Here is a 24052-nt window from a genome sequence, read left to right on the forward strand (position 1 = left end):
GTGTTCAAGACCAGGCTGGATGTGGCCTTGGGCAATCTGGTCTAGTGGGAGGTGTCCCTGTTTATGGCAGGGGGGTTGGAACTCGATGGTCTTGAAGGTCCTTTCCAACCTAAACCATTCTATGATTCTACGAATCTAGAGGCAAGGAAATCTTGTTGGCTTAAAACCATCATCGATCTTGATGTGAAAAATCAGTGCAAGCACAAGTCGATGTGTGATTTTTTTTCCCAGTTCTAGTCAAGGAAAGCATTCTATCCAGAAGACCATCTTTGCTTGGTTTCTGCTGTGCTGTGCCTCATGCAGCTCTAGCCATCACCAGCAGGGATTTCATCTGTGTCACATCTTGGAAGAAAACAGAGCACTAACCTGCAGCAAAATGCCCGCACTGTGTGTGACTCGCAGGGAGCCAGTGACCTCCACTACTTGGTGCTGCTGCAGACCCTGCACATGCTGTAACCTCTGCATTTATTTAAGCTGAATAGTGCAGTATTGTCATCAACTTACAGTGCAAGTTGTTTTTCTTGGGGCTCTGGAGGTCACCGTTGTCCTTTATCTTTTACAAGACTTGCCACCATAGAGGGGAAAATTTGCCACGTGTTGGTACCAGAGCAGCTGAAGAGAAAACAGGATTAAAGCAGGCTGAGATGATAGGATTTCTGTATCAGCAAGGTATTTGGATTGGATCCCCAAATGCCTTACTTTTTTCTTTTTTTTTTTTTTCTTCAGTGAAGGAAAATCAACAGGTTCTTCCCCAGAAACTCAGCTGTGTGATAGTCCAGTGTAAGTATCGTAACCAATAATGTTTAGGAAACATATGTGATTGTCAGCTTGAAACCCCCCCAATGCACTCCCCATATTTTACATACACATGTAAATATGTCAACTAATTCTAGCCAAGGTGATATTTAGTGGTCATAGTTTTCTGCTCGTGTCCAATGTTTTCATGATCCTTATTTCCAATGCTTTACCTGTGCACATGTGCAGTTAATTTCTTTTACATTGGGAAGCATTTCTAATTGGGATGCAGACTGTCAATACACTTTGAAATTTACAGTTTTCAGTAGTAGATGCGCATGTGATTTGCTTTTTTCTTTTGATAGTGGGAGAAAGGTGATCAGCTGACTACAATGGAAAAATAATTTTACTTTCTGCCAGATAGCCATATTCCCTAGGGAAATCAGTGGGACTATTCATGAACTCGAAGTTGAGTCAAAGAGGTTTGTTAGTAAGGGGCCGAAGTCAACAGGGTTTGTCTGGTACACAGTGTAAGGCTCAGCAGCTGTTTTTATTTTGAGTGACTTAGTGCCACAAGAATATTCCGAAAGCCAAATTCTACTCCCTTCATGTTGGTATAAAGATAGGTAACTTTAAAATTCAGTGAAGTTGTTCTGAATTTATACCTGGTTGTGGGAAAAACTTTAATGGTAACTTTTTTTCAACCAGACTTAAGTGTTCTAGTCTGTGAATCCCACCAGAAGTTGGGGGATATCTGGTCCAAAATGGAAAATGGAATTGAAGATAAAACACACATGCTTGACTTAATATGCCTGACTTCTTTAAGGATTAAATTAGTCAGAAGCCTGTTGCTAAAAATACCGTTTCTCATAGCTTTTGTTTATATCACTTCCTTTGCCTGTGTAACTTCAGCTTGTGCTTCTGAAAATGTAACATTAAATAAGAAGCCCAAAATACCCAAAGGTAGGCATCATGTCATTGAAACATTAGCAGCAGTAATTACGATATGGATGTTCTTACAGTATCTCATCAAATTGCGTGGGCTCTGATAAGTGCCTTGATTGCCTTAATTCAAAGTGTCTTTGGTTTTAGTATATCTCATCATGTATTATAATGCTTTCTTTAAAGCTGATCCCTGAGAGTGTGTTTATCTTAGCAAATTTAATTCCAGTAACTTGGCTTCGTTTTTATGTTGTTGTTTCAGAACTTCTTCACTGCAGAAGTCCAGCAGTCTGAGCAGTTTGAGAAAAGAGACATCCGAAGCGGTTAGTTTGGTCTTTCACTTCCTCCCATCCCCGCAGAAATAGGGATGATGTCTCTGTTGTGGCAGTGACCCCATGGATGCTCTGTTGCCACCTTCTGAGAAATTCTGAGTCAGAGTAGGGCTCCTGATGTCATGTATTAGCAATGATCACGTACATGTGACATCTTCCAGGTTTCATTAAAGGAGAAAATTTGTCCTTGAAAACACAGGCATCTTTTTGGGGTTGGGTTTGGGTTTTTTTTGGCATGAGGCGTTTACCTGAGACTCTTGCTGTGTTTTTCCTCAGATAATGAGGTTTGGGTTTTTTTGGTTGATATGCTTTTCTGATTTAAGACAAGAAGAATGTAAGTCTGACTACTACTTCCTACCTGTGTGTAAGGCGAATAATTTTGGAAGGCCATGTAATTAATGCATTATAAAGTACAGTCTGGGGGGACTATATGTTTTAGGTGGTTAGGAAGAAAATACGGAGCCTTTGTATGTCTGGTGATAGCTTCAGTTTAGGTGTCTTTTGAAGTGACCTAAAGCAGCTAGCCTCTAACAAAGTCATCAAATCAGGGCAACTCCTGTGCTCTTTTTTCACAGCCTAAACTCCTAAAAGCTGCTGAGCTCCCTGATAACCAAGCCACGGAGCATGTGCCTTACGGCTCAGGAGGGGTGTTGACAGGACTGAAAATGTAACAAGAACTTGATGATGAGAGCTAGAGTTCATGGGTTGGGGTGGGGGTTTTTTTTGTTTGGACAGCCAAGGAGTGAAGGCTGTGGATGTTTTATCTACTTGGCTTCTACTCTGTCTGATTACTGCTTTGGGTCTCCTTCTGCCAGCTGTGCTCATTAGTGCCTTAACAAATGGCATGTTACTAATTATATACACAGCTAATCCTTTACAAAGTAAACAAAAGCAAGAGTATTTTCATGTCAGCTCACTGACCTCAAAGAAAGCAAGAATTAATAATCTGTGTGAAATACAGCTCTGGAGAGACTTATTTTTTGGGGAAAAAAAATAGGCAGGGAATGGTATTTCAGTCAGAATTTAACTCAGGGTAACCATAATGAATTGAATACAGGCTATAAACCCTGACTTTTTAAATGTCTTTCTTAATCTTTCTCAAACAGGACAGAGACTCTGCACAGAAGCCAGCAGAGGTAACGTGTGTGTGCGCACTCATGTGTGTACATGGAGAAACACAGACAGTGAGCGGGTGTTGAAAGGCTCAGTTGTGTGAAATCACGGCATGCAGTTCCAGAGGGGGAACAGCAGACCTGCAGACAAGATAGCGAGAAGTCTATGACGGTTGTCACCATCACTTCAGTGTCAGGCTTGTAGTGTCTCACACGTTCTTGTCTTCTCACACATGGATTATCTTCCAGTCTGGTTGAGCATAAGGTTGCCATCTAAGCTAATGTTTCCCTCACATATTCTGCCACTAGATAATTAGTGAAGCTAACCATTAAGTATTTTACTGACTCTGTAATTACCTTTTATTAGTGTCTCTTTAAAAACCTTTGGCTTTCCGAATTGTTTTCTGTGAATAGCAACCATGTTCCTAAAAAGACTGTCATTGCAGAACAGTTCCCCTGCGGTACCATATGGCCATAGTTTGCATGCAACAATTATCACCTATAGGAAGACCTGAGCAGAGACGACATACCTCAGATATCACTCATAGGGTGAATGCTGTATCAGTTTAGCAAAAGCCAAAGAATCATATTTGGACTGTGAATGGGTTTGCTTCCTCCTTTTAAAGAGACAGAGAAACAACTGGAAAGGTTACCGTTTTAAATTGCTTAACTGGTGTGTCTGATGTTTGTCCTGGTGTTTATACTCCTTGCTTGATACTTCATTTCCTCTCAGCTTCGGCAGTGGACATAGTCCATTAATCCACTAATTTGGAAATTGCAGAGCAGTGATAGACAAAATGAGCTGTCTGATACTTGGCAGAGAACCGTTACATGGTGGGGGTATTTTCTCTCCCTTTGCTTCCCACTGCCCCTGCAGCTCCCAGTGGGGTGACAGAAACTGTGGAAAGCTGGAAAAGTTCAAAGCCTTCCAGGACTGTATATTTACCTTTTCCATACCTGTAAGCCAGCCTTGCAGAAACTGAGAAACATCTTAAAGAAGACATGTTATTATTGGAAAGTAGTGCTAGTAAACTTGGGTCCTGACCATATTCAAATGAGGATCTTGGTTTTGTTTTCCTTTATAGCTTTTACATTGTGTTTTCTTGTAGTAACAAATGAGAGGGACTGTTCAGCTGATCTGTCAGCAGTCACTTTGCAGTCTCTTTCAAAAGGCCTTTTGCAATTCCCTGATACTGAATCTTTATTTCCCTAACTTGAGCAGGTTAAACCTCCTGTGGAAGGTAATAATTTCGCAACCCTCCCTCCAAAGTCTCCTTCTCATGGCGGCACAGGCGATGAGGATAGTTTTGGTACCCGTAAAGCCAGATCTTCGTTTGGACGAGGCTTTTTCAAGATCAAAAATAACAAGAGGACCGCGAGTGCCCCCAATCTGGGTAGGTATCGTGCACCTGCATGCAGATTCTGTGTATTTTGAAGGGTCTCAACAACAACTGTAACTGTCTTAAGAAGCAGGAAGACCACCCTTAGTCTCACTGTGACTTGGTGGCACTTTTCTCAGTAGAATGTTTGGAAAATATCAAACAGCAACCAAAAAAAAAAAAACAGAACAAAAAAAAACAACCGAAAAAAATCCTCCCTGATGTAATGAAGTTTTTGATACGTTTCAACCTTTGCTGTGATATCTCCCCTGGGACCTTGTAGTGGATTGCTGCTGTTTTGAAATGCTAGCTGTCTGGCAGTAGTTCACACATGGGATTTGTGGTTTGTTTTTTCCCCTGGCTTCATCCTCAGTTTATCTTTCAAAAGATTTTCAGATGTACAGAAATGAGGCAGCAGCACTCAGTCTTCCTCTTTATTCTGTGTGTATTTAAGCAGCTTCGCCAAAGAGATGGTGACAACAGGAACAGGATTGACAAGTTATTCAAGCTCATGTTGATTTTTGGACCCCTAATGGGGAGGGGGTTGTTTTGGTATTGTCATTTGATGACGTTTGCACATGACAATGAAATAAACAAAATGTTCTGCTTAATGCAGAAGTCGCTGTTGCCACCAACTGAAATCCTACTTGCATTCACTGCTCTGCTGTAGCAGTCTTTCCAGTGTTCCAGTTCAAGCATCAAGTGAGCATCTGTGCATCAGATCTGCTGCCATTCAACTAAGGTTTTTGGCTTTCTGCTGCGTGAAGTTTAGGAATTTAGGTCTATCTTTCAGAAGCCTGAAGGGGGAATGCTTCTGCTTTGTTGAGTAGAAGTCTCCTGTCTGTACTTACTCAAAGACAATTTTAGACTTTTGTTCAAAAGAAATAACATACCTACACATTTGTTATACACTGCCCATATTTGCCTGTGACATATAGCATGGGAACTCGCTAGCTTACTTGGAATAGATGTACAGTCTATTCTGAGGGTTACACTCTTTGCTTCGGTTTATTTCATGTGTGCTTTTGTGTAATCAGTTGTCTCACCTGGAATTAATTTGTCTAACAAAGTGGAGTACTTGTTGCTGTCATAAAGGATTGGAAGATGGGCCATCTAGATCAGGGTCCTGTGAATTTGAGTGAGTTATTTATGTTGTCCGGATTTCAGTGCATCCATCTGTAAAGCTGGTGTCCAGATACTTGCCACCCCACGGGAGCCTGCGTGAGTCACCTGCCCAATGTGTCATGGAGCAAGTGACCTCCCTGTACCAAAGTACCTGTGGTGCTGTTTTACCCTCTCCACCATAGAGCTCTACTGCATTTCTTTTTTGTGACAGGGGGATTAACAGTGAATTGGTAATCCTAATCTCTGTGTGAATTCAGCATTGCGTGTGGCGCATGTGTCTCATGTATCCCCTTCCTTTTGTCTTGTATTTTGCTGACGTAAGTTTTGAACTGTGTTTTACCTTGTCCCTCTGCGTGTTCTCTCCCGTTGTGCTGCGTGTGGTTATGTGCGTTGTTTGGATCTCTGAAGATCGCAGTCGAAGTGCAAGTGCACCTACTTTAGGTATAGTAATCCTGCATGTCTGCCTGTACCAGCGCTGTGTTGTGACTGCTGCTAACAGCTGGTTATGGCCACACACTTTTCAAACAAGAACTAGACACCAGAGCTCTGCATCGAAACTTTTGTCCATCACTAAAAGGAGTTTTCATGTAACATCTGCCCTCTGCTAAAAGTCAGCTGCGCCATTTCTCAGTAACCGCTACTAATGAGAGAGATTGCGGGTTAATTTGCAGAGACTTTTGCTATAACTTTGAGCACAAAGTTACCCACAGACCAAGGTAGCAGGTGAGAATCACTGAAGTTTGAATACCAGAGGCACCTTTGTGCTGTTGTCTGTCCTGGAGCCCCTGGAAGAGCTTAAAGGGTGGTGAAGTAGGGAATGAGGTGTATTTCCCAGGCGTTCACTTAGGAGGATTCTAGGGGAAAGGATACTTAATTCCTCTTCTTAGATGTAGTTATATTTATGATATAATAAACGAATGAGAAGTAATTGGGGCAGATGGGGCTGGAGCCATTCACATAGTAAAAACCAGTCTTTTGATGTGGGCGTTCCCTGGGTGGTTCTGGCAAGGGCAGGTACGACCAGCAGAGTCCTTCCCTAGCAAGCAGAGCTGTGTCAGTCAGGGTGGTTGTACAGCCACCCGGTATGCCCCTCGCTGACGAAGAAACCAAGTGCTCTGGGCCCTCTCAGTTTCCCATGTGGCCCCTTAAATGTCGGCTGTTCTATGGGGTTATGTCATGTGTGAAAGGGAGCAAACATTGCAATACCCGCAAATCTCTGCTACTAATGCACCCAACCTTGTCCTGGTGTTCTCTCTGTAGAATGCTGTTTAAATGTGTTTTTTTCTAAGCTAGCACTTTTTCTTGTACAACGAAAGCAAAAAAAACACAAATGCAAAAGCCTGGTTTGACGTTAGTGCTGTCTCTCACTGGCAAGACCCCCGTATTCTATAGCGGTCAAACCAAAGTGCCCGGAAATAATCTTTTATGTGACCTTTTTGCTTCACTGCAAGGTTTATCATCTAAAGAATCGGTGGAAAATGGGACATGTTCAAATATCTTCTGGCTGAATAATCTAAGCTTTGCCCAGCAGAAAGAAACACGGGCGAAGCCTGCAGTTCGTTGCTGTTCGTGGCACGTTGTGGCTGCCGCAGCGTTAACTCTATGGCTTGAGACCACATGTCCCAGCAATATATGCTCTACCATGATTCACGTAACTTGTTTGGTTTTTTCCTGGAAGTTTGAGAGTCCATTTCAAAAACAAATGATGGTCATCTAATTACACAGCCATGTTGAAAGATGGTAAAAGTGGTTACAGGCCTGTCAGCCTCCTGCAGGCTGTGTTGCCACAGCTGCTTCATCTTAACAGGCTCGTGCTGTCACTGTTCCCCAGCAAGTAAGTGGCATAAACTCCACATGGTAGTTTTATTCAGCTATCTGGCACTTGCTGGCACATCTCTGCTTACGTAGCCTAGTAGATACTGCTATTCTTTTAGTTTTCTTTTTAAATGATCTTAACATAGTTTTCTTCTTTATTAGTTTAGCTTTTGTGACAACTTCACTTTTGGGGACAGGACTCCTCATGTTTGTTGTCATAGAAGGCAACAGCTACGTATCAAAGATTTAATGCTTTTAGAGGGGGTGGTAATGTGTAGGGTTTCTAATCAGAGATGCTTTTTGCATCACTCAGAAGATGTAGTTCAGACGGAGCCTAAACTCCATGGTGTTTCTCTGCAGAGGAATAAAATATTCCACAATTTGCAGAAGTGAGGGGAAAAGGGCCTCCTGACCCTGGGGCGGGAGGTGTTTGTTGCTGGAATTTCATGGATGGGGAACTTAAGGAATGCTGCAGGTTATTAGGAAAGATGCCTGCAGGGAAATTATTTTTTTATGTGCTTTGGGGACTCCTGGTTTGGTTCCCCACCATGGCACTGAATTGTTTCTGGGCATCCATATGCCTCGGCTTTGTCTGTGAAAGGACTGTAGGAGCACTCCCTGAGCAAGAGTAAACTTGGGATTTTATTCAGTGATTGATTCACAAGGTAGTTTTTGCCCACCTTGGATGCAAGGCACTTAACTGGTGCAGAGCACTGCCTTGGAGTGTTCCCAGTCATGCCCATGAAGGAGGAACACGTGTTTTTTCTCCTGGATTTTCCCGTCCCTCTTTGCCCCGTTTTCTTAACATGGTGGCGCTCAATAATTTTAGCAAGAGTCGTTCCCAAGTTCAGGACTGTGTCTGTACAGTCCTGCACAAGTGGGTCTTGATGGGGCTTTTGTTTTCTAATAGCTGAAACAGAGAAGGGATCTGCAGATCACCTGGATCTGGCTGGCTTGCCCCCTCGCCCGAAAGAAATGGATAGTCTACATATGACGCCACCTTCTCCGGATTCCAAGAAAAAGGCCAGAGGGATCAAGAAGTTATTTGGAAAGTAAGTAAAAGATGAGAAATGACCATTCTCCAGAGCTGGGGCTTGCGCAGGGCTTTGCTGGGAGCACATCTTTCCTTTTTCCCCCCTTCAACATGTGGCTCCGTGGTTTACTGTCTCAAGAGCAGAAGCCAGTGTGGCATTGGACAGAGCTAACAGTAGGTTGGTGGCAAGTAAAAGAGCAGCTACAAACTCTGTAGGAGACCTTGCCTGTATTGGTTGTGGTAGTAGCAGCGTGGCCTTTCCTGAGCAAAATGTGAATATTCTTTCTTCCTTTAAACTAGACTTAAAAGAAGTCAGTCTACCACCTTCAACCCAGATGACATGTCCGAGACGGAGTTCAAGAGAGGAGGGACAAGAGCAACTGCGGGGCCACGACTGGGCTGGTCTCGAGACCTGGGGCAGTCTCACAAGTAAGACGAGTGGTGCGGGGTGTGCTGGTGCTTGCCTTCCCGGCAGCTCCGGTCGAGCATCGGGGTGCAAAGGAGAAGCACAGTGCCAAAATGAAACATCCTTTCTCCTGGCAAACAGAAAGAGGCGGATCCAAGCTGTTTCCTCCTTTGAGAGACGGTCTTTGCAGGGTTGAGGTTGGTTGGGTGGTGGCGTCCTGCTGCTGAGCGGAGCCTTCCTTGCTCGCGGCTTCATGGGAGTGCAGCTGTGAGGCTGCGTGAAGCAAGGTGTGAGCCCTCATGACGACGACACATACTCCTCCAGTATGTTTCCTACTGTGGTTCTGGGGCTTAAAGGATAAAGTGAAACTATACAGTCTCACTTCAGAGTGTTAGCCACTCTAGGCAGCTCAGGTAGTTGTTTGCAGTGGTATTCATAGACCGTGTTTCTTGTGATAGTGGCAGGAGATGGGCAGCGATCAGCACTTCGTGTTGCTAATGGTTCAGAAGCAGAGACACCCTCTTCCTCACGAGGCTCACCTAGCAACCAACCGTGATGCACTTTCTCCCACAGATATTGTCCCAACTCTCACAAAATACTCATTCATTAGGCTTAGGTTTTGGTTTTATTGGTATGCATGAGAATAGGAGATTTGAGACATGGGATTTATCCGTCTTTTTTTTTTTGGTAAAATCTTCTGTAGTGAGCTGGACATGCCATTCGCAAAGTGGACGAAGGAGCAGGTTTGCAACTGGCTCCAGGACCAAGGGCTAGGCTCTTACATTAGTAATGGCAAACACTGGATACTGTCTGGGCAAACACTTCTGCAGGCTTCTCAGCAGGATCTGGAAAAGGTGAGAAGTAATGGAAACTGCTTTCAATTAAATATACAAAAAAATTGCTGTTTCTGTGAATGTAAATCGTGTCTGTAAGGTGCATCTAGTAAAAAAAATAATAAAAAGATGATTTTTTTTAAATTTTGTCATCTGCAGCGATGCCAAATTGTTTCTTTTTAATAGAAGTTTCATAGAAATGTAATGCTTTGTAATGAAGCTAATAATTACAAATAGGTGATTTAACTTCATTAAGCATGGATGTATCAATCGGCTATGCCACTTGAAAAATACGCACATGAGAGTGCCTCATTATCATAAGGGTTTGTAGATTCATTAGCACTTGTGTATGGTACAGTTATTTTATGCCTGTGTGAGAAAGGTGTAAAAAGCTGCTGGTTTAGTCTGACTATATTTTCTGCACATTTTACACAAAGAGGAATGAGGATTTGTTACACACAAGGGTGATCCGTTTATTTGTCTTAAAATGTTACCGAATTGTTTACCTCTTGCTATCTAAAACTAGAAACATTCAAGAAGTTGATTCGGTCTATAATTTGAAACAACTTTTTGCTAACATTTGAATTTTCCACTTTTAAAAATCACTATCCTCACCAAGTAGTAAACCTGTTTTCTCAATGAGGGAATGAGCTAATTCAAAGTTGTAGTTAAAACTACAACTGGAATAAGAAAAGTGTGATATGTGGCTTGTAATAATGTTATCAGAGGTAACAATAACTACCTCATAAATACATATACCTACTATACACTGGTGAAAGTGTATATTGGATTGAAGAGATCGTGGAATGGCTGCACTTGCAACTGAACTGGGGAAGGTGTTATGTATTTGGAAGTATTAATAAATTTCAGTAATTCCTGGGACCTTCATGTGCTCTTAACTAAATAATTCTTTTAACCTTACCTGCCTAAGTGGGAGGGAGGGAAGTAATCCCATCAAGTATTTTTCTGAATGCTAACATGTTTTATGTTGTTGGGTTTTTTTAACCTGGTATGAGAATATTGTGGCCAACATTTTCATACAGTTTGGAATCCACTCCACTTTAAAATTATTCTACCACGGTGAGTGGGCCTTTCCCTAGTGCTGAATGTGTGCTAAAATGATGCCTGATATTCAGCAAATAGAAAATAGACCTGTCAAGTCACCAGCAAGTGCTGTGTACAGTGTGACTCTCTGAAACCATTTCTAATTCAGTAGAAGGAGAAATAAACCACGGTGTTGTCTTTAGTTTTGCTGCTTTCCTTCCCTTTGCAGGAGCTCGGGATAAAGCACCCATTGCATCGGAAGAAGCTTCAGCTTGCTCTGCAGGCACTCGGGTCTGAAGAGGAAAACAATCATGGAAAACTGGATTACCACTGGGTTACCAGTAAGATTTTATTACGTGCTGAGGCAGCAACTTTTGATAGGGATTCCTAATCATGCCTAATTCGGGGCTCAGCGAGTGGGAATAACACTTAACTGGTGCTAGGTAACTTGGCTACCACACTAACATGAGTGTCTGTCTCTGCTTTAGGGTGGCTGGATGACATTGGCCTCCCCCAGTATAAGACCCAGTTTGATGAAGGAAAGGTGGACGGCCGAATGCTGCATTACATGAGCGTGGTGAGTAAATGGCGCTTCTTGTCCTGACATCTTGCTTGTGTTCTTAGTTTCTCCCCACTTTAACGCACGCTGGTGTACCTCCACATAGCTCACTACAGACCAGGTGAGACTAGAGAGACCTGCTTTCACTGTGCCTATTGATGCAACTGCATAGATACTATATTCACTTATCGCCGTCCCAGCCTCCATCTTCCTTCTGCTCCATTTGGGTCAATTTGCCAGCGGCAGCAACCTTTATTTGCACCCCACAGCACCAGGATCTGTGCCCTGCCATGCACCTCTGCAAGCAGCCGTCTCCCCTTCCCACATTCACCTCCTCTCAGCCTCCCCCAAGCCTTCCCTCGGCGACAGCCCCAGCCCCAAACACACCCTCCTGCCCCTGCTGTAAGGGGGATGGTGGGGATCCAGGCAGCCGCTGGCCCTGAGAGACAGCCGACTGTGGCTGGAGAAGAGCAGCTGCCACCAACAACCATTGCCAACCTTCTTCCCCTCGGCCCTCCTGTGCAAGCAGCCACTGGCCAAATCCTGGCTGGCCCCAAAAATAGCCCACTTATGGGGTGCAGAAGGGGATCCACGGCTGCTTGGGCAGCTCTCATGTCACAGCCAGCCATTCTTGGGTCCCTTACAGGCATCTTAAGGGATCCAGTGTCCATAAGGAGCTGAAGAGCCAGATCGTAGTGATCTCGCTTGTAGCTTCCTAGAGCAGAAAGCTGGTGCCTGTGTGGAGGTCAGCAGACCGCCTGTGCATTACTCTGGACCTGTGTTGAAAGTTTTAAAAAGGAATGCAAGAGTACCATGTGGTTGCCATCTGCACACGTGAATTTTGTTCCGGATGACTGGATCTACTGAAAGGAAGCTAAAGTCAGAGCTTACTCTGAGTTGCTTTTGCGGCGTCGCAGAGGCTACGCCTATGTGCATGTAGTGTACCAAAAATACGGACCTCAACAGCTAAACATCTTGTGCGTCTCATGGGACTTTCTGACAATAATTTCAAAGATGTTGAGTGGTTCATAAATGCGATCTTGAAATTCTCTGGATAATTGAAGGGAGAAGGCTGAGGGAGGTCAGAGTGTCAGAGGCATCACTGTCGCTAAAAGGATAAGCCAGAATGCGGTATTTGTCTGTGTGCTTCATTGCAGTGTTTAAAGGACCCTTGAAACTGTAGTGGGTGTCCTGTGTTAAGCTAATGCTAATAGCTGTAACCTCTAGAATGCAGAAGGCCCAATACTACTACTCAACTGCAAGTATTTCTTATATTCTTTCCAGCTTTAAAGATAATATATTAAGGTGGAAGATGAAACATAGTAAGCAAGACCCCAGAGTCATGCATGAGAAATGGGCAATCTTGTGCTTAATAGTTGTGCGTGATGCTGATGTGCTCAGGCAGTGTTTGTAAGTATATAAACGTGTGCAAATTCTGTGGTCGCAGTTCGTGCAGCTGGGCCTTTGCTGTTCGGGTTCTTGCTAATTAATAGAAGTAGGTGGAATTTTTTTCTTCAGTGAGCGAGCGTTCAGTCCGCTTACCTATTAATGTGGATGCTTAGGTTAAGAAAGCCCAAGCAATTTCCTTTGAAGACAATTGCAGTTTTAAGAGCCAACTTGTTTGGAAACAGCCTACATGTAATAGCTTTTGCATAATGTATTTAGCACCAGCATCAGCTCCCCACTTTACTGCTGGTCAGGTGGAGCCAACCCAGCAGGTTTCCTATGTATAAGGTCTCAGGTAAGATGAGACCTTTGTTCTTCTCTGGAGACACAAATGTAAACTGGGCACCGCTAATATTAATTCCGTCTGTGTAACAAAGAAGAAATCAATCATACTCCTGTTCTCTCATGAGCTACGCCATGGGCAGAATAAAAGGTACCTTTTTATGCCATGTTAACATGTATTTTGTATAGGCTTTACAACAGCACCGGGAAGAAGCCTAGGGTTGATCCATCCTAAAAAGACAAGCACAGCGCTGTCTGCTGGCATGACTTTGCTGTCGAGTCCATTTTGGTCAAACATTAAATACTCCCTGCTTCTGTTTGTTTGTTTCCTTTAGCTTTTTTGAGTTTGGACATTACTATAAAAGTAGGAGGCAGTTTCTTTCTTCTGCTTCTTAAATCTTGGAGATCTGATGCCAGTAGGCTCCATTAAGCTTGATCTTGAGTTGGGAGATGTTACTACCACTGTATTAACTGGATGAGGATTGAACGCGACTAAGACGGAGCATAGGCCGTAATGTAAGGGAATGTGTATTCTTCAACAGTCAGTCTTTTTTTTGTATTAAAAAAAGAAAGAAAAGCAAAAGGTGGACAGAAGAGGGATGTGTAGCAGGAGTTTTTCAATAGATACTCTTCCTGTCACTTCCCTTTAATTGTAGATCACTAGGGACATTTTTGGACAGAGTTTAACCATCAAATTATAACAATGGATTCAGTGTAAATGACCAACTAAATACAGCTGTATGCAAAGTATGAAAGTACTTTTAAAAATCTCGTGAAGTTACCCTGACTCAAAATAAATAATAGCAAATATTTATTATTTTATAATAAATAAAATAGCAAACCGCAACACAGAAACTCTACTCTTAAATTCATCATAAGGTTAGCCAAACACAATGAAATGTTTGGGTAAGCGAAGAATCTAGTCTTAAATATTCTGACAAAATAAGAGTCCGGTATTCATAACACATAAGTAACACTAAAACTTATTAAGCCAGGCTAACCCTGGCACAAAGAGGCATAAATTTATCTAAGTCAGCCAACTTGCACTGGCAGAGAACTGAACTTGAGACACTTAATGGCACAGTTAGGACTGAATTACAACTGAAGAGCCTACTGTAGCAGGAGTGTGCAAGTCTCGCAGCGTGTGACCACAGTTGCAGTGCCAGGGGGGAGGTTTTTCTTTTGTAGCACTCCTCTGGAGCAACAGCAGCAGCGAGCGAGCTGGGAATTCTAGCCTGTCGCATACTCCTCCTTACAAGATTTTCACGCCTGGGCTCCCTGAATGAGGGAGAATCCGATTAGTTTGGTTTTGAAATGTTAAATTCCTGGGGCTAGACACTGGAATGAAACCAGAGGTGGGCACAACATGACACCTGCATTGCATAGATTGCAAACTGGTCAGCAGGTCAGGGTGTTGGGTAGCACCAGCAGCCTTTTTTAACTCGTGAGCCTCATCTCAACCTTCTGTCTACTTCGCCGTTGCCCACCACGTGTCTTGTGAGTTGAGCCCCCTTGGGGGTACCAGAAGGCTCTGTCTGTCCCCTTCTCGGTGGGTTGAAGGACCCCTGAGTACAAGAAGGAGAAGAGGGAACTTTTAACGGAGCCAAAGCAAAACTCCTGCTAGTTACTGTGGTCATAAAGGGAGGAACTAATCTCTCCCAGCTCTTGACATCTAAAAGCTGCCTGTCCAGCCAAAGGCAGTCATCTGTGCCGTGTGGTCAATGCAGAGAGAGGAGCACTGTGGGGCATCATCTCATTCCTTAGCATGGCACAAATTGCCCTAAGAGATGCCTGACACTCCACGGATACTGGTGGGAGGCTAAATAGCCAGTCTCTGCAAGCTATAAAATAAGTCACCCGTGAGATGAATGTTTAAGTAAAAAAAAAAAAAAAATCTGAGGATCGAGCTTTTGGAGAAAGAACCAGCTGCTTTTGTTAGTATCACCGATGCGTTGCAGGGAGGAGTGCGGCCTTGCCTTCTCAGGCTCTTGCCCTGCGATGTGTGAGAAGTGGCTTATGCTGTGCTGAAAATGGTGTGGTGTAAAGGCACAGCCAGGTTGCCTTGCGGTGCCTTGTCACAGAGCCAGCCTTCAAGCTGCCCGTGTGTCCAGCGTGCTCCCTTGCAACGTGTGAGGGGGAATTGGCCCTCCTGGCCAGCCTGCCCTCCTTCTCTCGAACTGTAGTGGGTGCCCGCACAAGGTGGGAGCCACACAGTGATGGCGAGCTGGGTGAGCCTCTCTGCAGCCTGAGTATGGTCACCCTTTCCACTGTTCCATCACTTATGACAAGCATTTTAAAAAAAATTATCATTTGCAGTTGTGGGAGATGAACCTGGCACACCTTTGTGTTTCTCTTCCCTCTGTTTTTACATTCTCGTCATACAGAATGCTAATTCTAATCATACAGAATACATTTTCAGGGTAATTTATTGTTTTCAGTTAAACTTTGAGTTGGACGTTTGTGGTATTGAAACTTTTGGCAGGATTAAATGCAAATGCCAGGTGAGTCTGATGCACTGGGTTTGGAAAGCTGTCCTGGTTCTAACTAGATCGCTGAGGATGTGTCATCTCACCCTCACCCCTCCTCATTACCCCTTATTTCTTGTACTAAGATCTGTACCCTGTGTGAAGAACATTGCCCAGGAGCTAGTGCCGAGCAACACGGGAAGCTTTTCTTTTGGGTCAGATGGTTTGACATTAACCACGTGTCTCACATATTAAAATCTTACCCCAGAACGTGTCAGATGTGCCATTTTAAGCCAGGGTCCAAAGAAGTCTCCTCCAGTCAAGTGCTGGTTCCACGTTTATTGCACGTTTATTAACTCCCCCTTCCTCTTCAACAGGATGACTTGCTGTCCTTGAAAGTTGTCAGTGTCCTCCACCACCTCAGCATCAAAAGAGCCATTCAGGTTTTGAGAATAAATAACTTTGAGCCCAACTGTCTGCGCAGGAGGCCGTCTGATGAGGTACTGCTTTAAAATGATGCTGTGACAAGGGATCCTCTCAGGTTTTTCCCTGGTGTTTCTGATTATTCCTGCTCTGCCCTCGCCTTTCCTCCACCTGCCACAGCCCCAGACTCATGTCTCTTTGCCAAATCTCCCGCTCCTCTTCATATCCAACAGCTGGCTGTTTTGGCTTAGTCTCTGATGTGCTTTCTGGAACATAAATCATCTTGAGCTCAGTGCACTGTTACTGTAAGTCTTGTGTAACTCCCTGGAAAATTGATGGTTGTGTCAAAATTTTCTGTGTAAAAGGAGTTTGGCTCTGTTACCAGACAAGAGACTGCCATCAGTTTGTTTTGGAATCAGCATATGCTGGATAGGGCAATGGATGATGATGAAGCAACCCAGACTCTTGGATTTAGATTCACAATGTATATCTGCAAGAAAAGCACAGCAGCTCATGGAGATACTTGTATTTTCAGTTCTACTGGTAGAAATTGCAAGTAGTCCTAGCGCACAGTAGGATAATCAAACGACAAGAAGCATAATACAAACCTGCCCACTGCCCAGACTCATCTCCACCTTGGCATTGCTGCAAGATAGCAATCCAAAAAGAGGTTTTTTTCTCTCGAGTGCAAAGTGGGCTTGCATTCATTCAGGGCAGCAGGAGAGGTTTGTTTTGATAAGGATTGGGGCTGAGACAGCTGAGTTGGGAAGTCTCCTTAACTGCCTCTTTTTCCTGTCCACAGAATAATGTCACACCTTCTGAGGTCACCCAGTGGACCAATCATCGTGTGATGGAGTGGTTACGCTCCGTTGATCTGGCAGAGTATGCACCTAACCTGCGGGGGAGCGGTGTGCATGGTGGACTGATGGTAAGGGTTTAGGCTGTCTTGTTCCATTTTATTAAAAAAAAAAATATGGCTGAGAATTGTTAGAGCAAAGTTCTGACATTCTTTGCTGCACACACCTTATCTTCTTACTCTGCTTAATAAGAAGTTGCTATCAAAATTTATTACTCTATAGTTTAAAGGACATGAGTGTCTTGGGCAGAATTAGTGTGGGCAGCAATGAGTTTGATTATCTGTATTCCCGTCACAATTTAATTTAGGTAGGGCATTGTCCACCTCCTGTCCTATGATGCTGTACACTGCTATCATGCTGTTAAACAGCCACCATGTTCCTTCCTAGACTTAGATATGTTTTTATTTTGTGAGGAAGGCTTGTTACTTTTCTAAAATCCGTGATTTCAATGTCAAACCAGGATCATATTTAATTGCTGTAGCATCAGATACTCCAGACGAGAGACTTACACTTGCAGAATTTTGTTGCGGTGATTAAGAAGTATATCCTTGCTCCAGATATCTTATGTCTCTGTATCTTCCATCATTCCTCTGGCTACGTTTTCCAGAATTAGAGGATGATAGGTATATGTTTTGTGGCAGCTTCACACCTTACATGAGTTAAGGGTGGATTTATCTGTTGCTTTCTTCTTACCTGCCAATTTGTTTATTTATAACTCAAGAAGGAAAGCCTGGAGGCAGGATTTTATGAATCCTTTAACTAGTCAACTCTTTCGGTTGTATGTTTCCTCTAAAATACAAAACAAACCCCAAACAACAACCTAAAGCAACCTTAGGAAGTGGCCAACATAGGTGTGCTTATTGATCTCCTTGAGACCTTATTTGACAATACTGCCTTCAGCTGTATTGAGATTTGATTTGATTAATAGGTTTTGGAGCCTCGTTTCAATGTAGAAACCATGGCACAGTTGCTGAACATCCCACCAAACAAGACGCTACTGAGGCGGCACTTGGCGACTCATTTCAACCTCCTCATTGGACAGGAGGCCCAGCAGCAGAAACGCGAAGCCATGGAGTCCCCAGACTATGTCCTTTTAACAGCAACTGCCAAAGTAAAGGTAGGTCACTTGTTCTGGGTCGGTGCGTGAGCTTGCAGGCAGACATTCACATCTCCAGTGTGCTGGTTTTATCCATGACTGGAGGGCAGTCCAGTAAGGTCTGACAAAAGGGACTGGCTGCTAATGAAAGAAGCACGAGAGCAGGACTCAGCAGATCTGGGTTTGACACTTGTGTCTACTATGAGCGCACCACAACTCGGCCTCGCATATGCCCAGCCAAGAGGTAGCACTCTTGTGTGTTGTCCTTCTGTCTGTTCTATAAGATGTTTGGGAGAGAGGCTGTCTCTTATTGTTTATATGCTCATGATTTAATGCAGTGGGATTCAAAACTCATTTGCGATCCTTTGCATGGTGTTGTCTTAGCAATGGTAGAATGAGGGTACACATCTTGTTCTTTCAGATGTGATTATTGTCAAAAACAGCTATTCAGAAGATCCTTGTTTAGGAGAGCACTGGGGTTTTGACCCTTCATCATTGAAACACCAGTGCGAGAGTAAGAGATCTGTTAATTCTTTGCTGATTCTCTAACTTCTTGTCAATTTTCTCTTCACTTGTAAGCCAAAGAAACTTGCCTTCAGCAATTTTGGGAGCCTGAGGAAGAAAAAGCAAGATGATGTGGAAGAGTATGTGTGTCCTATGGAGCTGGGACGGGCATCTGGAAGTGGGTCGAAGAAGGGCTTTAAGCCTGGCCTGGATATCCGAGTGTATGATGATGATGATTTGGACAGGCTGGAGCAGGTAAGCCAGTTCTAGCAGTTCAGAGTCCTTAACTGTGCTGCCAGGTTTGATGGAAAACCTTCATTTTCTCAGGGAAGTCTTCCTTTTGCTTTGGCCCGTGAAGGTCCTGACTTGTTGCAGTCAGGCAGCATTACTAGCAAAAGCTTCTCTTGTCCCAAGGAGGCTCAAGCTGTGAATGCAGCGCCTTTAGGACCTACTCCGGCATAACTGTCCTCTCCCGACGTGGCACGCTCCTCCCATGCTCTGACCATGTTGGGTGTAATCAAGCAGTTACATTATGTGCTGCGCTTAATTGCCACTCTGTTGTGGCATACAATGAATTGATTGTATTACTGATTTATTATTCATTATCTGGTTTCTGTAGATGGAAGATTCGGAAGGGACAGTGAGGCAAATAGGAGCGTTTTCTGAAGGCATCAACAACTTGACGGTAAGGCTTAAACGTGGGGTCTGTGAAATAAGATCTTTGTTTCTGCAAGGTGGGTATGAACCCCTCGGTAGTCGCTAGTATTAAATAGCGATGCTATTTAATACAAATACACTAAGTACAACTTTTCTTTGCTATTACTGGCTCTGTCAAGCAGCTGAGTTTTGGAGTTTTGGGGGCAATTGCTTTGATCAATTTTAGTGCATAGCGGGACCTAGTCTTTGGATAGAGTGAAGCGCCACTGGTCTCTGAGGGCTAACGTATATAAAATACTGTGCAAATTATGCGCATAGTGAAGCCTCATCAGAACTAGCGGTCAGTTGAAGTCCTTTGGTTTTTGTACAAGGACATACGGGAAAAGAAAAATTAGCAGTTGAGGAAGATACCCGCCCATCCTGGCCCAGAGGTTCCCCTGGCTGAGGGTGGTGGCCCATGGTCACCATGGGCAGAGGACAACGGCGCTCGGTTTTAGGCCAGCGGGTTGCCCTTGGGTGGTGGGTTGCCAACTTGAGGGTCATGGTGCGTTTTCTTGGTGGAAGCCCAGCCCCAGCCTGCGCTCCCTGAGCTGTTTGGGTCAGCAGAAAGGGGACTGAGCTGTGAGCTGGTCAGGAACCAGCGTGGGTGAAAAACGTCCTCAGCAGAACGAAGCGGTGGCTGACAGCGCCATTTGCTGCCAGGCACAAGACCGGACCGTCCCAAGTGCTTGATTTTAAGTTGTAAGGGCCTGAACCTTGACTCTTCCCTCCTCTCCTTTCTAGCACATGTTGAAAGAAGACGAAATGTTTAAAGACTTTGCGACTCGGTCTCCTAGCACCAGCATAACAGATGAGGACTCCAACGTGTGACAGTAACCACCAGGCACTGACAAAGGCCCACTTTCCTATGTGCAAGAAATGTCATCGTTATACGTGAGGGGCAGCAGATCATGTACATTACATTGCTCTTGCTTCTGTTTGTTAGAAGTAATATTGGGAGGTGGAGAATTTTAAAAAAAAAAAAAAAAAAAGGAAAAAAAAGAAAAAAGGTGCCTACTTGCCTACTCTAAAGTTGCCATAAGAAACACACAGACACACATGAATGGTAATTGTTTTTACTATATTTAATGTACAAACTGGTGTTATGTTTCAGAGTGTTGCATTTAAATCTACATGGTATCATAGTGCTCCTTTTGCTTATTCACGGCCTCAGATAATCCTTTATACTGTTTCAAAATAACAGAAGATGTTAGGTAGACGTATTGTGTCTGTAGATATTGTGCATCAGCTTTCTCTAGGCTCTCAGCTGAAAAAAGAAGTTACTGCCCTTTTTCAAGTGCATTTGTTGAGCACAAATACCAGTTCTGACCTTCCTACGGTATCCAATGCAGGATTTTAGTCAGCCATGCCTTGCATAAGCTCCCGGGTAGCTCTGAACTGTTCCTCTTATTTTTATACTGTTTTATAAAAAAAAAAAAAAAAGGAAAAAAGAAGTATATGAAGTACATATAAAAGCAAAAATTTAAATTTTGTGAGATAGAGTGATGGAAAGTTCGAGGTGTGGGGGAAGGGGAGAGGGTTGTAAAAAGATTATGCCAGTTTGCATACCAGCTGGTTACTGGAAAAGGCAGGCTGACCTTTGGAACTGTTTGCTTTCGTTGCTTTTTGCTAAGTGCACAGTTTAATGATCTTCCATTTGGGATGAAACAATTATAAAGCATGTTTCTTCTAGCAGTGACTCTTACGGAAACTGCGCATTTTAAAATGTCTTCTTTCTTGTTCCCAGCAGCAGTAATTATAGCATTCAAACAAGGTTATTAACAATTCTGTGACTTAAGAAATTTCCTTAAAGTTGAGAGTACTCCCTGCGTATGGAAGGGATATTTCTGTGCTGTGACTAACGTAAAGATGGTGTAGTTGCAAAAAAAAAATAATAAAGTTATATAGAGAAATGTATAGGAAATATATTATTTCATAATATTAAACCTGAGATAGGACTTTTCCTCAAAAATTGAAATATCAAACACGTTGCTCATCATTTTACCTTCTCAAAGCACAGCTCCTCTGCTTTTGAAGATCATCAGATTTTAAAAATCCTAACTAGCCAGTGGAAATCTTTTGTCAGCCTTTCAGCATTGCGAGGTGTCCTAAGCCAAAAGCAAACCCAAAAAAGTAACTCTGTTTATCGCAGTGGTCATTCGTACGGTGTTGAACGTTGCATGTATTTTAGCACAATGGCATGAAGCTTCTTTGCTATGTAAAGGCAAAAAAAAAAAAAAAGTACAGCTGGAATTGTTCCTTGCGGTGGTGTGTTGTTTTACCAAGCGTTTGTCACTCATTTCATCGCTCTCCTTGCTGGAAGTGACACCATTTCCAACACATTGCTGGTGTGGTGTGGTGCAAGGGATGTTAGATTTGTGCTGACTTTGTGGGTGTTTCTGAAACGCTGTTAACAAAGTTAGGAAAGGAAAAAAGGTTCTTCCAGGGGCTTCCGTGGAGCCCAATCCCATCAGATGTTGGGGTAGACCGGAGGTACATTCTAGCATTATATTATTGGAACCTGGCAAGCTATTTCCAGCTTTTCTTTGAAGGATGTGCGGTGTAGGCTATTATTTATGTACCAAAATGAAAAATTTGATGTGGACCGGTTATGTTACACATAATATCAAGCGCTGCCGTTTTCTCTTTGGTAACTGAAGCCAGGCAAACAATCCATAACGTGTACATAAAATAGTTTGTGCTGCTTACCGTTTGTCTAGAAAGAGACCACAACTGACGCTTTATTCAGTATTCCTGGCTAATTCCCGGCCGCAAATAATTTGCTCTCTGTTGTTTCTTCCTCTGCAGTCTTGGGGGTGTTTGAGCTATTTCCTTCGGGCAGAAATACCACATTGTGTAATGCCTGCCATCAGCTTTAGGGTGCAGATGCTTGGGATGCGAATTTGGGGCTCGCTTTCTGTGAACGCTATTCAATATGGTTATTACCTACATGTAAGTTGAGCTTAAGACCCTGCTCTCCCAAATGCTGCAGAAGCACTGGGAAGATGTGGTGCAGGCTTCTGAGTAAAAGTAGTCCTCCAGATTCGCTCTCGCTAGACGCCGGTGAGTGAACATGACTTGGATTTTCACAGGGGGGAAAAAAAGGGGAGGACTAGTGACACAATACTCTGTGCTGAAATAGGCACAAATACTCTCCAATTTCTCTTCAGTACAGTGCTATTAGCAAGCGTATCAACAACGGCAGATGATGGTTTATTGAAATCCAATGTAAGTAGCACTCTGCTCTGAACAACCCTGCCCTGCATTCACCGGTTGGAAGCCAGGTGATCCCCTCGAAGCTGCCCATCATCTGAACCTTGGTTATTTTACGGGGGTGGAGTATGAAAGCAAGTGATAAAGTCAGGAAGTTTATGTGCGCCTGTGCACACAGTTGGTACCGTTGGGGTATTTTAATCTGTGCGTGTTTGAAGAGGGCAACATAACTACTGTGTATTGCCATGTAAAATCCAATAAAGTCTGTGGAAAACACCAAGTGTTTCTGGAAGCTGGTTCCTTTTTAAAGCACCCTCTTTTTTTCCTTTTTATTTTCCTAGGAAGCTCGCTTTGTTCTATTTAAAAGGCAAAGGGGGGAGAAGGGCCAAAATCACACATTTTCTGAGGACTCATCAGTTCGCTTGTCAATAGTGCCTACAGAAGGACTCAGCTAACAGCTAAGAAGTCAACTACCCCAAGTGTTTTAACTTATTTCTAGGATCACGATTTGAATCCTCTTGAGTTGTTTGGTATGGTGTGATTAGAAAGTGTTCTTCCCTGTTGCTCAGTGTGTGCTCCTGGGTGAGTCCTCGCAGGGTGCCAAAGGAAGGACCAGCTCTGGCCTTCCTTGCTGTAAAGGGCAACCACCTCTCTGGTCCCAGGTGTCGTTCCCCTCCCCATGTCCTCGCAGCCCTCAGCTGCCATACGAGCTCCAGGTATTTCGCCGACAGGAGTCGAGCTTCCCCAAACTGCTTCTTGTTGCTGGGTTGCAGGTACAAATGATGATCGGTGTTTTGCCCAGTGTAACCCAGAAAACGGACCAGAAAACGCAGAACCCCTGTCTCGTGACCTTCATTTCTGTGGTTTTGCTCATCTGCTCAAGATTTCAGTGGGAACACTGAGGATAAGCACTTTGAAACCTAGAGCTTAATAAACGTTTGTTTCTTGTTTGTCTAGAGTGATGAGGAAAAGATAGATGGGTATCAATCAAGAGCCCATGGAGATTAAACCCAGCTTCTTTCTGTTTGTTTAAATTACATATGTGCTTTTGGAATGGGGAACTAGTCCAGAACAGCCTCTGGAATGACTCTTCTGATTCCCACTAGGTATTGTTGCATCCTGGCTTCCCCTTTAGGAGAGAAGCAGCACTTACCTTACCTGCATGGTTTTTATACATTGCACCGCTTTGTTACGAATGTTTAGTGCATACTTTATGCTTCACCTTAGTATTTTGTCATTTTCCTTTGCAGCAAGAACTTTTCCTACTGAGACTCTTCATCCTCAGTTGGGAGGAAGAAGATAGTGCTCTTTGAGGCAGCTAAGAAGCAAAAACCTTCTGAATTGCCAGTAGATTTGGAGCAGTGGTCAGCCAGGAGAGAGTATTAGGTGCTGGGGAACCCTTGAATAAAAAGGAAATCAGAGTTATGGTGAGAGGTAAAAGGAGAAGCGGCAGCATGCTCTCTAATCACAGCTGGGAAGGTCACGAAGGAATGGAGATGGGCCCATGACACATTTGAAGACCTTTGGAAGAAAAGACACATAATATGTAGGACATGATCTGTTTCTTAGAGAGAGGGACCCAAGAGCAGTGCTGGGACTGACCAGCCCACACACCTGAGAAGGTGTTTCACTGGAGTGGCAGGAGCACGAGAACATCTGTAGGCAGAAGGAGAGAAGACTTTTTGAGCAATGGAAGTAAAGAGGGCAGAAAAAGACAAATCCTCGGCACTTTTTTCACTCATTCTGAATGAAGCA

At 43.6% G+C, this 24052-nt stretch overlaps 1 protein-coding gene across 4 annotated transcripts in view; it reads left to right on the forward strand.

Annotated features, from left to right (window-relative positions):
• Positions 1 to 21479, forward strand: part of LOC104281657 (liprin-beta-1-like) — a 54478-nt gene extending 32999 nt beyond the window's left edge. For 2 of the 4 annotated variants that reach the window (XM_009879689.1, XM_009879691.1), the window contains 15 exons: positions 727 to 780; positions 1940 to 2000; positions 3116 to 3145; positions 4344 to 4515; positions 8351 to 8492; positions 8774 to 8902; positions 9583 to 9733; positions 10986 to 11097; positions 11245 to 11333; positions 15886 to 16008; positions 16734 to 16859; positions 17717 to 17905; positions 18464 to 18643; positions 19008 to 19073; positions 19829 to 20195. In XM_009879689.1, the coding sequence (XP_009877991.1) occupies positions 727 to 780; positions 1940 to 2000; positions 3116 to 3145; positions 4344 to 4515; positions 8351 to 8492; positions 8774 to 8902; positions 9583 to 9733; positions 10986 to 11097; positions 11245 to 11333; positions 15886 to 16008; positions 16734 to 16859; positions 17717 to 17905; positions 18464 to 18643; positions 19008 to 19073; positions 19829 to 19915 (1711 nt within the window). In that variant the 3' untranslated portion in view covers positions 19916 to 20195. Of the gene's footprint in view, positions 1 to 726; positions 781 to 1939; positions 2001 to 3115; positions 3146 to 4343; positions 4516 to 6033; positions 6067 to 8350; positions 8493 to 8773; positions 8903 to 9582; positions 9734 to 10985; positions 11098 to 11244; positions 11334 to 15885; positions 16009 to 16733; positions 16860 to 17716; positions 17906 to 18463; positions 18644 to 19007; positions 19074 to 19828 lie in introns of all 4 variants that reach the window. The other 2 variants (XM_009879690.1, XM_009879692.1) reach the window with 2 other exon arrangements.
• The last annotated feature ends 2573 nt before the right edge of the window (positions 21480 to 24052 follow it).

This window comes from Charadrius vociferus, unplaced genomic scaffold (genome assembly GCF_000708025.1).
Source record: "Charadrius vociferus isolate BGI_N301 unplaced genomic scaffold, ASM70802v2 scaffold90, whole genome shotgun sequence".
Classification (NCBI taxonomy): Eukaryota; Metazoa; Chordata; class Aves; order Charadriiformes; family Charadriidae; genus Charadrius; species Charadrius vociferus.